Consider the following 1627-nt stretch of genomic DNA (forward strand, 5'->3'; position numbering starts at 1 on the left):
TTACAATAATTTTTTTTTTTTTTTTTTTTTTTTTAAAGCTTGCTTTTCTGTTGCATACATACATATGTCAGCAACAAATTAATCCATTTTACAATTCTGCTACTTTGGTATGGTTGTGTATCAAAAGGCCTGGGACATCCAATTTTCCCTCATGTAAAGGATACTACATTTCTCATGTATTGCTGGACACAACAGTAAAAGATAAAAGCTTAAGAGTTTTAAATAACATGTTAAGACAATGATGTTATTGTTTATTATTGTTTTTTGGATGGGGAAATACCATGTTTGTATCTCTTCCTGGTTTATTATGTAATTAAGTTCATTATATCTCATTTAACTAAATCTTTTGTCTTACATGTGTTTTTTTCATATGTATATTCATAGATGGTTGGACCATAAAATATGTTTTATTCTTAAAAGGTTAAAACATGGGGGACGCTGTCATGGCAGAATTTGGGCCTGCTGCTCCTTTTCTGAGGAAGTCAGATAAGGAGCGTTTGGAAGCCCAAACTCGTCCATTTGACATGAAGAGGGAGTGCTTCGTTCCTGACCCTGAGGTTGAATACGTCAAAGCTACTGTCACCAGCCGGGATGGTGACAAAGCCACCGTTGATACTGAATTTGGAAAGGTAGATAAAAATTTAGGTTTAGAAGAGTGCTGATGAACATATTTCAATAGACAGGCAACTGGTTAGGCTTTGATCCCTGGGGATGTAAAATGTATTATTTTCTCTCATAGACTGTGACGGTGAAGGAGTGCGATGTCCACCCTCAAAACCCGCCCAAGTTTGATAAAATTGAAGACATGGCAATGTTCACCTTCCTCCATGAGCCTGCTGTGCTGTTCAACCTCAAAGAGCGTTATGCAGCATGGATGATTTATGTAAGACAGTAACTTAATCTGTAACTTTCTGTCGTTAATAACACATTTCAGCATCTCAAACCACAATCCCTCTCTTAACATGACAGACCTACTCTGGGCTGTTCTGTGTGACTGTCAACCCCTACAAGTGGCTGCCAGTCTACAACCAAGAAGTGGTTGTTGCCTACAGAGGAAAGAAGAGGAGTGAAGCTCCTCCTCATATCTTCTCCATCTCTGACAATGCCTACCAGTACATGCTGTCAGGTACATAATCTGTTTTATCTCTCATCTTGTTTAAATATTCAGTTCTGATGACATACCAGTTTTAATGGAACTTTTGATCATTTCTCTTAATGACAGACAGGGAAAACCAGTCAATCCTTATCACGTAAGTCACACAGTCACAGAATCTCTTCAGTATTTAAAGGTCATGAGTCTTGGCATAAAACTTTCTGTCTCTTCTACTCAGTGGAGAATCCGGTGCTGGAAAGACTGTCAACACCAAACGTGTCATTCAGTACTTTGCCAGCATCGCAGCTGTCCCGACTGGGAAGAAAGATGCAGCCGCTGAGAAGAAGGTTTGTTTTACATATATACTGTATATCTTAATACTATGTAACTAAAATATTGATGGCAAGTCATAGTTAGTTTGTTTTTCTTAAGGCTTTTCCAAAGTTGTCAGTTAACCTGAAGTTTTGTCTTTATTTAACAAAATCAGGGAACCCTGGAGGATCAGATCATCCAGGCTAACCCTGCTCTGGAGGC

At 38.5% G+C, this 1627-nt stretch overlaps 1 protein-coding gene across 1 annotated transcript; it reads left to right on the forward strand.

Moving 5' to 3' along the window:
- Positions 1-404: 404 nt before the first annotated feature.
- LOC111649074 (myosin-6-like) lies at positions 405-1625 on the forward strand (the record flags this gene model as incomplete). Its single annotated transcript, XM_023398814.2, has 6 exons — positions 405-629; positions 740-883; positions 970-1126; positions 1223-1250; positions 1332-1440; positions 1581-1625. Coding segments are annotated over exons 1-6 (684 nt in total), but the record flags the coding sequence as incomplete, so codon positions are not given.
- Positions 1626-1627: the final 2 nt, after the last annotated feature.

Source organism: Seriola lalandi, unplaced genomic scaffold (assembly GCF_002814215.2).
Source record: "Seriola lalandi dorsalis isolate HSWRI2012SDOR001 ecotype SW California unplaced genomic scaffold, Sedor1 jcf7180002049934, whole genome shotgun sequence".
NCBI classification, from domain to species: Eukaryota; Metazoa; Chordata; class Actinopteri; order Carangiformes; family Carangidae; genus Seriola; species Seriola lalandi.